Source organism: Chionomys nivalis, chromosome 18 (genome assembly GCF_950005125.1).
Source record: "Chionomys nivalis chromosome 18, mChiNiv1.1, whole genome shotgun sequence".
NCBI classification, from domain to species: domain Eukaryota; kingdom Metazoa; phylum Chordata; class Mammalia; order Rodentia; family Cricetidae; genus Chionomys; species Chionomys nivalis.
This window is the reverse complement of record NC_080103.1, coordinates 53,262,240-53,274,930: the sequence shown is the minus strand read 5'-3', so window position 1 is coordinate 53,274,930 and position 12,691 is coordinate 53,262,240. Positions and strand designations below refer to the sequence as shown.

General features: G+C 42.6%; 1 protein-coding gene across 2 annotated transcripts in view; it reads right to left on the bottom strand.

Annotated features, from left to right (window-relative positions):
- Window positions 1–782: 782 nt before the first annotated feature.
- Window positions 783–12,691, bottom strand: part of Syde2 (synapse defective Rho GTPase homolog 2) — a 33,601-nt gene continuing 21,692 nt past the window's right edge. For both annotated transcript variants that reach the window (XM_057792860.1, XM_057792861.1), the window contains exons 5-7: window positions 8,533–8,714; window positions 6,798–7,029; window positions 783–2,648 (exon numbers count right to left, since the gene is read on the bottom strand). In XM_057792860.1, the coding sequence (XP_057648843.1) occupies window positions 2,155–2,648; window positions 6,798–7,029; window positions 8,533–8,714 (908 nt within the window). In that variant the 3' untranslated portion in view covers window positions 783–2,154. The remainder of the gene's footprint in view (window positions 2,649–6,797; window positions 7,030–8,532; window positions 8,715–12,691) is intronic.

Sequence of the window (12,691 nt, the reverse complement as noted above, 5' to 3'; positions counted from 1 at the left end):
TTTGATCCCTACGGCTTCCATACACATGCCATGTGAGGTGTCAGTCTCCCCGCCCCAAGCACACACACCACACACACACACACACACACAAATATAAAGTGTAATTTTTTTAAAATGTTTATGTGAAGGCACATACATGTAGTGATTCTGGAAGCAGCGGGGCAATAAAAAAGGCTTTGGTTCTGACAGTGATTCGACAAAAAAATGTCTAACATAATCAAGTAATCAAGCCACAGAGACTGATCAAGAACTATTCTCATTAAAAATAAAGTAAGAACAGGCCTTGAAGTATTTCAGACTCCAGAAAATTCCAATTTTGGACATCAATTTCATATATATTTATGGATAGCTCACTTAAGAATACAAAGGAGAGCCAGGCGGTGATGGCACACGCCTTTAGTCCCAGCACTGCAGAGGCAGAGGTCAGCCTGGCTCCACAGACAGTTCCAGTGCAGCAAGGGCTACACAGAGAAATAAGAACATGATAGTTAAGAGCACTGACTGCACTACCAGAGGACCTGGGTCCAATCCCCAGTCCCCACAGGGGACCCGACACCCATGGCAAAACACCAATGCACATAAAATAAAAATTATAAAACTATGTAAAAGTGATCCTTAAAATCAGCTATAACAGCCTGGCACTGTTACAATATTTTAATGGGAGCCACGTCTTAATTTCTATAGTGTGCATGACAGAAAGGGAAGAGAACAGAGACACCGTCCTCACAAAACATTTAAAACACTGTTTACTCAGGACATACACCTGTTACAGTCTCTGGGATTTGTTACAAGCTTTAAAAAAATGAAAGTCTCATACAAAAATAGCTATTTTCTTTATACTAGTGGCTTTCAAGTTAAATACCTGGGTGTTACGCGCCTCACATGAGAGTGGCCGTTACAGACTTTACTATTAGAAAACACCGAGAAACCAGTTTTGACGTAGCTGTCACACTGCAAACTCAGCAACTCGAGTTGCACACACTTTTAAAACTACGCACTCTGTAAGCATAAAAGTTTTTATACACACTGCAATCTAATTTTTAAAAGCCTTCTAAATTTAGATTTGTCAAACACCACTGTGATCTCTGTAACAACTACCCAAAGATGTACTTAGCCAAAATAAGTTAATAAAAAAAAAAAAATCTGTACCATGTAGCATCCTGGCAAGATGACTTCTTTAGAAACAAGGGCAATTATGAAGTCAGCATTTTAAGCGTACCGCTACAAACAAATACTTTAAGTCTCACAGAAAAAAAAAAAAGACAAAGAACAGGTGAGGTTTCCTTAAGTCACGAGTGCTGGTCACTTGGCCCAGTCAGTGGCTGAAGGGCTCAGCTGGAAGCATGACTTTTCTTGGGATGCATGCAGCAGAATGGGGGCTGCCATTTCTACTCACACGTCTCTGCTGTGCTTCTATTCAAGTGGTTCTTCCCTAACTTAGCTTTTAACTTAAACAATCTTTCCCTGAAGAACACATTTTTTTAAGCTAATAAATTTGGCCTCATGACACATAGTTTTTAAAATACATGGAATTCTACAGTCAACCCCTTTCCTCAGGTAAAACCTATATATACAATGCACTTATATAAATATATACATACCTTCAGAATCATAAAAATATTTAATTTTATAAGCTTAAATAATTACTGAATGTTAATACAAAATACATTAATATCTGTATAATTTTACATTTATAAAAAGTTTTCTTGTAGCAGCATTCGTATTGCAAATGAAATGTGACCAAATGACATTGCACAAGGACTCTGACTGCACATCAGCTGGGCCAGCTGCAGTGTTCTCTGCAGGGGACATCTGTCTCCACCTACAGAAGAGCAGTTCACAATGCACTGAGGCCGCGCAGGGGTACTAACGTCCCTGACCCTTATAAACACCTCCAAGTTTCCTCCATCCAACCTGCAAGGTGTATTAAAATGTCCCCAAAGTTACCTTTACCCTAAAACAGTTCATAACTAAAATAACCGTATTAATGATTAGTGATTATATGTGAATCACATGAACATATTAGGAATTAACTTGCAGTTTCAACATTTAAAAACAAAACAAGAGAGACACCATGAGGAATAAGACAGGACGCTGAGGATGGACCTGACACCTAATGACATCATCACAAATAAAACAGCCCGTCCGTCCATCTCAAACACTCATATTCAGCTTGTTTTTGTTGAGCTCACGTTCCAGATTGCCAATCAAGGTATCGATACTTTCTTGCAGATCTCTGAGGTTGGCTTTCTGATGCACTGTAGACTCAATGGTCTCCATTGTCAAGTACGTCTGAAACGTGCACGATTTAGACATGGGGATTCGCTGCTCAAGCGTGACCTCTGCTCCATCCACTTTGCTGTAATCTGCATTTTCTCCATCTTCTAGGGGAACATCATCATAATCCAAATCCTTGAGATTTTCTTTCGTATTTAGAACATAGTTTTCCCCACAGCTGCTCCAGTCCCCTGCGTAGCGATTGCTGAGTGGGCTATCCAATCTGGCCTGCCGTGGCCTCAGCACCCCCGACGAGTCTGCGCTGCTCAGATTCAATACATATGGCCGCTCTTTCTTTCGCCTCAGATAATGCAGAGATGACTGCTCCAGGCACAAACTGTCAGTGGGTTCCTTCACAGTTAAACGTTGCACTAGAAATGAATATGTGTACTTTAGTAATGGCCACCGGCCTGGGACAGACACAGCACACAAAGAGGCCATTTAATGATCAACTACAAACATGCACTTGAGACATGCGTTCTACTGAAAGCACCCTACAGTGATTTCTCTTCCACCAGATGCAATCAAGATTAGGCATAGAGACTAGTAGAACGTTCAGTGGTACTACTTCATGCTAAATAAAAACATTCCCCAATAAAACTCGCAACACTGACCAACTTTCTGTGCACGTTAATTGTCTAGCTGTCATTCTAAGCTGGTAGCTGCTCTTAAAGACTATAGCAAAAGGCAGGCGGATCTCTGAGTTCGAGGCCAGCCTGGTCTACAAGAGCTAGTTCCGGGACTATAGCAAAAAGCAGACAAGCCATGGCGCGTAAAGGGCATGGAACAAGAAGTTCCTTCTCTACAAACATCTAGGTGAGGCAAAGGCTTCTACAGTGATCGTTCTAGCTCTGACCTTAATGGGCTTTTTTGCAGTTAGCAGTGTGTCATCAATACCAAGCAGCCCAAATTTCCCTTTGATAAAATGCATGAATATTAGACTTGATCATTGTTACCTGAGTGATTACACAGCATTAGCTACTAATAGTCTTCATTTTTTCTGCCTGGAAATAGCACAGGTATTTTATTTTCCAATTCTGGTTAGAGATTTCACAGCCTCAAATAACGTTCTTTGGATTTAGACTATCTTCTTCTGAGATAAGCTTCATTCTATCATCCTGTGTTGTACTGGTCATACAGCCGATGACACACACACGTGACTTCACACAAAACAAGACTTACATTGCTTACTGAGAACAACGTTTATTTGTCTAAGGTTCTTCTGCATAGAAAACAGACTGTGTAAAATGCTAAGACATAATTATTTAAGAATAGCCACATTATCTCTTTCTGCTTGTTTATTCTCTTCTGCCTTTCCCTTAGAGCTCCCTCTCTAGGATAAGGGGACATAAGCCAGTGATAACATCAATTTTGCAACACAGAATGAAGATTTGTTTGCAAAAGAAAACAAGAACGGTACACACATCTGAGTCTTCCACTTAAAATAATATTTCCAATGTTTTACAGAGATATTTTACATATTTCAACTTTTCTTTTAGCAACTGTACACTGTATGTTTTTAACATTTCTATTTATTACATTTTTAAAGATCTATTTTGTGGATGAATGTTGTGGCTGCACGTATGTACATGTACAGATTTGTGCCCAGTACCAGAGGAGGACACAAGACGCGCCTGATCTTATTATCTCGCTGCTTCCTCACTTTCTTCCCGTACCCTCTGTGCTACCCCTGTCCTCACTTTGGGCCTGAAGTTTCTGCCAAGCAGTCAACAGCACACTGGCAATCTGGAGAAAACCCTTGTTTCTCCTGCTCAGTCAGGACTCTACTGAAACTCTACTTTTAGTTTCTTTGGAGACCACTCAAGAAACCAATTAAATCTTTACATTATTCTAAGAATTCAATTTCTGAAACATCAATGTGGATGTCTTCTTAGACTATTGATACTGCGACGTTTTCCTACAAATTTATAAGGAAAATGGCTAACCTTAACCCTGAAGGTCTGCCTTTCCCTATGCTGCTACCGACTGCCTGTTTTCAACAGATTGAAGAAAATGCTGCCAAATAAGGGTGCTGGAAACGCTTCAAAGCATTTTCCTTATATTTTATACCTGTAGATTCTAATTCCCTATATTGCTTTCATTTAGAAAACAACACCTTTATTTAATAGAACTATATTAGGTGACCACTAGTGCGAGGAACTCAGACTACGGGGCAGGTAAATATCACCAATGACCTCACAAATTCGGGAACCTAGTAAGGAGCAGGAAACCCGCCCCAAATGTATTCATCATGAGGAACGTGGAACAGCGACAACCTTAAATCTATGTCCCTACTCTGAAAATAAGGGTGGATTCACAATGGCATCCAGGATTCTTTCCAATTGCAAACCCATTGCATTTTTTAAAAGCCCCAAACACAAAGCATATAAAAAGAAGACTGTCCCCTAAAAGTATAAATGTTTCTACTGCGCCAGGACCCTAGCTCACCCAGCTGCAGAGCCGCTGCCAGAGAGAGATGGGCAGGGAGTGCGGAGGGCAGGGTAGCATTACCTTCAGGGGCTAACATAACAGGCTTCTCACTTTGAAGACAGGACTTTACCAACAGAAATCTCAAAGTAAATTACCTCTTGCCCCAAATGAGGGGGAGAGGCTAAGATCAACAGAGAAAGAAAAATGTGTAGCAAAAAATCCCAGCACTTGGGAGGCAGAGGCAGGCGGATCTCTGTGAGTTCGAGACCAGCCTAGTCTACAAGAGCTAGTTCCAGGACAGGCTCCAAAACCATAGAGAAACCCTGTCTCAAAAAACCAAAAAAAAAAAGAAAAAAGAAGAAAAAAACATAAATAGATAGATAGACAGACAGATAGACAGACAGATAACAGAAGAGGCTGAAGGAAACTCTTTGACAGTAAAGAAGAACCCCAGAAGAGTAGTTGACTGTGCACCTTCCACGGAATGCGCTGGACGGTTCTGACACTCTCTACGCCACACCTCGGTTGTCAAAGACGCAGTAACTGCACCTTACTGACACACTGTCCACCTTTCCCAAGAGCTGGAACAGGCAATTTAGAGGGGGAAACTATTGTTTCCCCTCATCCTCTGCCAGGTTCCGTCTTTTGTCTAGGGTACTTCCAATAAAAATAACAGGCTATAGAAAAAGGTTATGATTACAACCAGCAACGAAAGTCTCTGGAATACGATGTTGAACACAAGACAGCTGTTTAAGTTATCATTAGAATACAGCCAATGGGCTGAAGAGATGGCTCAGAGGTTAAGAGTACTGGCTGTGGAAAAGGGTCCAGTCCCCAGCACCCACATGACTGCTACCAACTGTCTGTACCTCCATTTCTAGGAGCTCTGACGTCTTCTGGCCTCCACGGAAATTTAAACAGGAAATACATAGACAGATATGCAAGCAAAACACACATACAAAATAAAATAAATCCTAGAAAAATAAAAGGTAGTCAATAATAAATCTATTCCAATTTACATACACATAGAGGTGTGTGTGGCAGAGACAAGTGGGGGGAGGGATGCTGGGAAGACGGCTCGGTGAGTAAGCGCTGACTGCACGAGGGTGAGGACCTGCAGTCCCGCAAGGAAGAAGGAGAAAAGTGGTCCTCAGAGCTCAGGTGCACATTCATAGCCCCACACATTCACGCACAAAATAAAGAAAATGTAAAAACCAAATTTTAAGAATTTTTCTATTATCTATGTATGCTTTTTTTCTGCATATATGTAATATGCACTATGCAAATCACTCATGCCCACAGAGGGGAGAAAGAGGCTATCAGATTGCCTGGTACCGGAGTTACAGACGGTTGTAAGCTACCCTGTGGGGCTGGGAGTTGAACCTGGGTCCTCTAGAAGAGCGACTAGTGCTCGAACCACCGATTCATCTCAGTACCATGAAAATCAAATTTTTTAAGACCAAAATATCAAAGATAATTGCCAGCAGGAGCTAAGGTAATTTAAAAATAACCATGTGTACAATAATTCTGTCAGAAAGACTGGACATGGGCTGGAGAGAAAACCTGTTTAACTTCTGCCTCAGGGAACCTTTCTTCTGGCCTTCTCAGACTCTGATATATACAGGCACGCATCACGTAAATAAAAATAAAATAAATCTTAAGACTACAAAAAGAATAGACTTAAAAAGAAAAATGAATTTTGCTTCAGAACAAATTAAAGTGAGAAAATAAATTAATAATTGAGTATAATGTGCTCAAAACTATGCTACACATTAAGGACATCCTTGTACTTAACTGCCACACGAAGTCTAGAAACTTAGCTTGCCAAGGTCAGTGCATTCACTGTATGTGGTACAATTAGCACCCCGATTCGGTTCTTACTACACCCGAAATGTGTACAATGGCTCATATGTCTACAACGTTACGAGCAAACACAAAATATAAGTAGCAAGTGTCAATTCTTCAGTATTGAAAAAAAAGCAAAAATCTAGACCTTGCGCCCACCCCCCCCAATTATATCCAGGCATTGTAATCATCAGCTAACCCGTGCATCCCGTGGCTGCTAAAGAGACGTCCAGAGACCCCTTTACCTGGCCAGAGCTGGAGCAGGTAATGAAGAACTTCAATGTGTTTTTTAAAATCCAAAGCGCTGGCGAGTTCTTCGGAATCCGTGAAGACTCTGTTGTTGTGGGGCGAAGTCTCTTGCCTCTGACTGAGCAGCACTGGTCCAAAGCACACAGCCAGATTCTGGCAGGTCATCTTATTCACTTCGTGGTACGAAGCCACCAGCTTCAGGTGATCTAGCAACATCTTTAGGGTTGCCTGATAAATATGTTCAAACATAACTTAATCCACTGAGTGGTTAGATGGCCACGTAAAAGATTAGCAACATATTCTGAATTCCAATGGGCCCCCTTCGGAAAATACATTTCCCATCAACTCGCTCCTTCGTCCTCGAAGTGACCCTGGGGTTGCACTAGGGCACTGGACTGCCACACCAGGGAGCCTGAACTTAGAAACGGGCCAGGACTGCAGTGATTGATCTACTAAAAAAGGACACCATGCTTCTCATCTCCCCACCATGCTTTTTAACCAATAAATATTTTATAAACACACAAAATTATAAAAAGGAAAAAATAATGGTTAGAATTTTTAATGTATTTTCTGAATTAGGCATGGTAGTGCGTGCCTTTTAATCCCAGCACTTGGGAGGCGGAGGCAGGTGGATCTCTGAGTTCAAGTCCAGCTTGTCTACAGAGAGAGTTCCAAGAAAGCCAGGGTACACAGAGAAGCCCTATCTCAAAAAAATCAAATATTTATATTTGGGTATATATTTCCTGAGAAAATACTGTTTTAAATTCTTTTTTTTTTTTTTGAAATTTCAAATGAAAATAGCATTTATTTTGGTAGTTTTTTTTTTTTTTGCAGAGCCTAGCAAAATATATTTGATTCAATGTCTTTTACATTTTCTGGTCTGTTTTAAATTCTTAAGTTAATTAAGGAAGTTGACTCAAAAACTATCTAAATTTTAAGCACCTAAGGAAAAGAATGATCCTTTTCCAAAGTAGTAGTATATTTTATCAACATTCCAAGAAATGAGGTGTAATTTCTTTATAAATTATATTAAACCAATGAATGTGAATTTAGAACTGCTATTCAGGGACTGGAGAGATGACTGAGTGGTTAAAAATGCTTGGTGCTTTGGCAGAGGACCAGAGTTCAGTTCCTAGCACTTAGATCAAACAGCTCCCAATGGCCTGGAACGCCAGCTCCCAGGGGATCTGGCACCCTCTTCTGGCCTCTTTAGGCACCATGCAAGCACATGGGGGACATACATACACAGTAGCACTTTACACACACATAAACTTTTTAGATAGATAAATAGATAGACAGACAGACAGATGGGTGATAGATAAAGTGTTCTCTAGTTTTTATTTGCTAGAAATTTCCTTCAGTTTCTTTTTCTTTTTCTTTTTGTAGCTCTGGCTGTCCTAGAACTCACTTTGCAGACTAAGCTGAACTTGAACTCACAGAGAGAGATCTGCCTGCCTCTGCCTCTCAAGTGCTAGGATTAAAAGTATGCATTACCACTGCCTGGCTAATAAAATAAACCTTCAAAGCAGAACTTAGAAGGCACATGCGTGCTTAGGCTAAAGTCACACACAGAGAACACAAAACTGATTTCTGGACACATTCAAGAAGTGGAAACGGCAGAGCCTAAACCCGAGTGCACGAATGTCAGAGACGTAGGAGACTGTGCAGTGACGGCACTTCAGCACGGGCTCGTGCGAGCTTTCAGGAAAGACGTCGATCACATACACTCACCTTCTCAACATCTGGCAAGCAGTTCAGCAGACCGACGGTGAATTTGGAGTCACTGGACTCGGACTCACAGCCATTTGGGGGCATTTTCAGAGGGCTTTTCACCATCGCGTCTAACACAGCCTCGTACAGCGGCTTCGTTATCAGTGGAGAAGGGAGTTCTCTTAGATAGTCCTTAAGGACACCTATGGAAACAGACCAGAGACAGCCCTGATGGGTCTCCGCAGTGGAGTAAGCGCAGGGAACGCTTCAAAAATGCAAGCGCTATGGCAGTCGACTTGACATTCGACTGAAAACAATATAAACAGCAACATGAAAAGTATTATCAAAAAACACTGGCGATTTGCAATCGTGTAAGTTTCCTTAGTAATTAACTCTGTTTGGAACACGCTAAAATACAGACATAATTTCCATAGTTTTGCTAAGTCATGATGAAAGATGTTCTTAATATATAAGCTCTCCTGACTGCCCCCACGAGAAGATTCCACACGTGCAAGCAGTTAAGGAAGTAGGACAAATGCATGTTAGTTGTAAACTATTCAACTGCCCAAATTTTGAGCTTGTAAACTTTTTAGTGGGTACTGAAGGGACACCAACTGCCCAAAGCCTTTGTAAATCAGCGAGGGACATCAACATATCTCCTCTCTAACTCTGCACTTGAGTCTTAGATATAATAGATCGTTAGTCTCCAATGTTCTGCTGTCATTCAAAAGGAAAAGGATCACTTCTTATACCAAGTACATTAAACAGAAGTCAAGAACGGAAGGCATCAGACTTCTCACTGTGAAAATTAAGAGAAGTCTGAAGAATATTGGGAAGCATAAAAACTGTGTCAAGAGATGACTATAGTACATGTATTTTTAAAAACACTTTAATTCAGTAGCAAAAGGGAAGGCAGAACCTGCCTCTATGCCATGTCTAGGGCTTCGCCATCCAACGGAGTCTTAGTGATATTGCTTAAAATTAGGGGCCACAAGAAGAAACGACAGTTTTGCAGGTAGGCAGAGTGTCTATGGGATGTGTAAGTTTGCTTCATACAAAAGTTAGGAGGCTTAGGAGACAGGAGCAAAGAGCTGGACCGAGAATGAGCAACTTAAAGATGACTGTGGAAGGTGTAAGGACCTGAAGTTCAAGGTCATCTCATCTTCTGTCACAGGACAGCCTGATAACTGAGCTCGTGTGTGTGTGTGTGTGTGTGTGTGTGTGTGTGTGTGTGTGTAAGAGAGAGAGAGAGAGAGACAGAGAGAGAGACAGAGAGAGAGAGACAGAGACAGAGACAGAGAGACAGAGTACTGGGAAGCATAAAAGCCGTGTCAAGAGATGACTAGGAAATAGCTCCAAAGGGAAGAGCTCTCTCAAACACAGCTAAGGAAAAATGACAAAAGACCCACGTGGTCAGAAAAGGTGCTCTCAGGGATGAATAGAAAGGCATGCATGTTGCCAAGGAGGACAAGGAAAAGCTGCGTCAAGACAGACTCTGGGGTACCAAATGATACACAATAACTTGGTTAGAAAAGAATGGCCATAAATGCCAGGGGGAGCAGCCCATTCCTGCCCCACTGCATCAGGATCTCCTGCCAGGACCCATGCATGTATTTATAAACAAATTCCTCTTCTGAGTGCATGGCAAAGCGTTTCTGTAGCAAGGTCTAGGAGCCAATGACCTAATGGCAATAGAGATAAGGACCACAAAGAGAAGAGCCCTGAGAAAAGGACATCAGCTGTGCTGGCAAGCGGTAAAGGACGGAGCCAGACGGCTGGCTAGATGAATGGGCATGAAAGAAGACAGCGGAAAGGTCTCCAAGGCCCAGGAGAGAGGGGCTGGAACCAACTCGGGAAGTCCCCAGAGAAGAAAGCAGAGACTCCTGAGAAAGCAGGAAGGGGTGGAGTCAGTTCAAGATGTCGGGAAGATCATGTGTATCCCACACCCAGGGAAGCGGGGAGGATGAGAAGACTCACTGAGCTGTCAAAGCAGAAGGCACTGCTCACCCCTGAAGGCGGCGTCCTTCTCTGTGGTGTGAGAAGACAAGGGCATCAGAGGGGTGATGTATTTGTAGACACTGGAGAGCAAGGGGTGCAGCACAGCGAAGGGAGGGAGAAAGGACAAGTGGGGGAGAGAGAGAAAGAGAGAGAGAGAGAGAGAGAGAGAGAGAGAGAGAGAGAGAAAAGAAAAAGAAGCAATCCCAACACATCAGCACCAAAAAGAATTAAATACTTGCGGGAAACAAAAAAGGTACGAAATTTTACTCAGAAAACTAACAATTCCTCTTGAAAAAATTATAGGGGAGCTTAAAAACAGTCTGTGTTTATGTACCTGAAGATAACAACACTCCCTAAACTGATTACAGAATCAATGCAGACCCTAACAAAATCCCAGCCAGGAGCAAGCGGCATAACTCAGTGAGAGTGCTTGCCTAGCATGTATGATCCTTGGGTTTGATCCCCATTGTTACCAAATAAGTAAAACAAAATCAATCTACTTTGTCACCAAAACGTATAAACTGATCCAAAAAGTTCCACCCCACTCCCTATCCTGCCCCCACCCCATGCCCCTCACCCCCTCATCCTGCCCCCAACCCCCACCCCACTCCTCCAACCCCCACAGCAGGGGCAGTGCTAGGGTCAGGAACTGAACCTAGGTTTTCAGTGCTGGACACAGCCTCAGCCCCCAGGAGGCCTTCATTTATCCACAAAGTGATTCCTGCAGTTATACGGAACACAAAGGACCTAGACTACAAAAAGGAGAAGCAGCATAGTGGGACACGCTGGTTCATGTATCAGTTTCCAACACTGTGACAAGATATCTGAAACAAGAAACCTTTGGTTGTTGTTTCTGTTTTGTTTCATTGAGTCTTCTCTACACAGCTGGCTGCCTTGGAAATCACTATGCAGACCAGGCTGACCCTGAACTCACAGAGATGCACCTGCCTCTGCCTCCCAAGAGCTGGAATTAAAGGCAGGCAACAGCAGGCCTGACTTAAGACAAGTAATATTTTAAAGAAGAGTTTAACTTGGCTCATGGTTTTGGAGGTTTCAGTTCATGGCTGGCTCCATGGCTAGGTCTGTGGTAAAGCAGCAGCTCAATGGAGGGGCATGGAGAAGGAGCTACCTTCTACCTTCTAGCTTCTAGCTGCTGGGACGTTGAGAGCAGGAGGCAGAGACCAGGGACAAGGAGCAACCTTGAAGGTCACAAACCAGTAAAATAGCTCCTTCAACCAGGGCAGGTTTTCCATCTTTCCACCATCTTCCAATAATGGTATCAGATTATAAATCCACCAACTGGTTAATCCACTGAGTCAGAGCCCTCATGACCCTGTCATGGCCCCAAGCTCCATCCCTGCACACTTTCTTCAGGGACATCTCCCATCCACACCATAAGAGTACCTGAAAATTCAAGTCTCATTGTACAACCTAAACAAGAAGACAGTGTAGCTTAGGCATCACTAGACACACATATGCTGACAACTGATACATGAATGTCACAGAAGCTCTACCGGTAACAACCCCACACTGGGAACCAGGAAGGTGTTGGTCGAGAGATGAATGGATTCACCAATGCCATCATACCCACCGCATGCAGAGAGTGGAACACTGTCTGGCATAGACACTTGGAACGACATGGGGGAGTTTCAAAATAAATTTGCAAGTAAACAAAACCACATGCTTCTGTTTGCTTATAAAAAGGAAAAGCAAAGTCCCTCCTGTATGGTTCTATTATATAACTTCTAAAGAACGGAACCAACTTATGGCAGTAGGAAGATCTGTGGCTGCCTGTGAATGGGGGCAGTCGGGTGGTGGATTGTGCATGCAGAGGAGACGAAGGAGGACATAAGGGGACACTGGGGACACTTGTATCCTTGACACTCATTGTGGCTATGGTCTCACGGCGCATACACACGTGAAAACACCAGCTGCATGCTTTAAATACATGTGCTTCATTTTATTTTATGGCAATTATGCCTCAATAAAGCTGTTGTGTAAGATTAACTACTGGCATTGCGGGGTGGACGCTTTGCCAGCCGGGAGAAACAAAAAGGGGCCATGGAAGGACACTCAGACATTTGATGGAAATAACTGAATAGTGAACCACAGGAAAGAACACCGTAACAGCGGGGACTTAGGAGAAAGCAGCAGGCACACGTAAATTAAAGGAGGCTAACTC